Source organism: Chrysochloris asiatica, unplaced genomic scaffold (assembly GCF_000296735.1).
Source record: "Chrysochloris asiatica unplaced genomic scaffold, ChrAsi1.0 scaffold00430, whole genome shotgun sequence".
Taxonomy (NCBI): Eukaryota; Metazoa; Chordata; class Mammalia; order Afrosoricida; family Chrysochloridae; genus Chrysochloris; species Chrysochloris asiatica.
The window spans coordinates 937046-938220 of NW_006408948.1; the positions used below are offsets into that span (position 1 = coordinate 937046).

At 39.7% G+C, this 1175-nt stretch overlaps 1 protein-coding gene across 1 annotated transcript in view; it reads left to right on the forward strand.

The window, feature by feature from the left end:
- The window catches only part of WDR70 (WD repeat domain 70), a 516881-nt gene that overhangs the window by 3344 nt on the left and 512362 nt on the right, over positions 1-1175 (forward strand). The window contains exon 3 of the mRNA XM_006876935.1: positions 874-957. Within this exon, the coding sequence (XP_006876997.1) occupies positions 874-957 (84 nt within the window). The remainder of the gene's footprint in view (positions 1-873; positions 958-1175) is intronic.

Here is a 1175-nt window from a genome sequence, read left to right on the forward strand (position 1 = left end):
GATTTGCAGTTTGAACCTACTCAGTAACTCCTCAGAATAAAGGTCTGGTGAACTATTTAAGTAAAGATTGTTGTTAAGTGCTGTTGAGTTGGTTCCGACTCACAGCAACCTTGTATAGGGTTTCAAACTGACTTTGAGGTCGCGTGCTTATCCTACAGCGCCATACAACCAAGAAAACCCTATGGAGCAGTTTGACTCTGTAGCACATGGAGTCACCATGAGGTGGAGCTGACCTGACAGCAGCTAACAACAACAACAGCAACCATCTTCATTAGATCTACAGAATCCCTTTTGCAATGTAATATAACAAAGGCCATTTTGCAATGTTAAATAATACAGGCTCCAGGGATTAGGGTGTGACATTCTCTATTCAGAGGAGTCCCTGGGTATCACAAATGGCTAAGTGCTTAGACTACTAGCTGAAAGATTGGTGGGTTGAACCCACCCAGAAACGCTGCTGAAGGCAGGCTTGATGATCTGTTTTCATAATAACACAGCCTTTGAATTCCTATGGAGCAGTTCTACTTTGCATAGTTGGGGTCCCCATGAGTTGGAACCAACTCAAAGACCGCTAGCAACAACAATTCGTATTTTAGCCTCCTATGCTGCTGGTGGTGTTTCAAGGGCTCTGGATGTCATTTTAAGGAATCGAGAAAGATGGAAAAGTTGACTGGTTAATGGAACTTAGTGATGAGATTGTTATTAAAAAAATTCCCTGTGAAATAAACTCTTTCTTCCTTGATATTTTATGGTTATTTTGGAGCCATGTTATAAATTAGACAGTCTATATAATGTTTGATCCATCAGGGAGTATCTAAATTTTAGCCAATTTAGTACAAGACAATCACGGTCTTCCACTTGATCTTGTTTTAGGAAAAAAAGCCCGCACATTTGACTTGGAAGCAATGTTTGAACAGACCCGCAGAACAGCTGTTGAAAGAAGTCGGAAAACACTGGGTAAGAAGTTCGTATATCTGTCCTTTCATTGCTTTTAAGTATTGTATGCATCTTTTTTTTTTTTTTTATGTTTTATTGTGAATTATGTGATAGTTTACATGGGACAGCGTTAGTTTTATATTCATCCTATTATATATCATTTCATTGCCATGGTTACAATCCCCTCCATGCATCATCAACCAACCAAAGGGTATACACTACAAGCCTGCCCCCTGGTC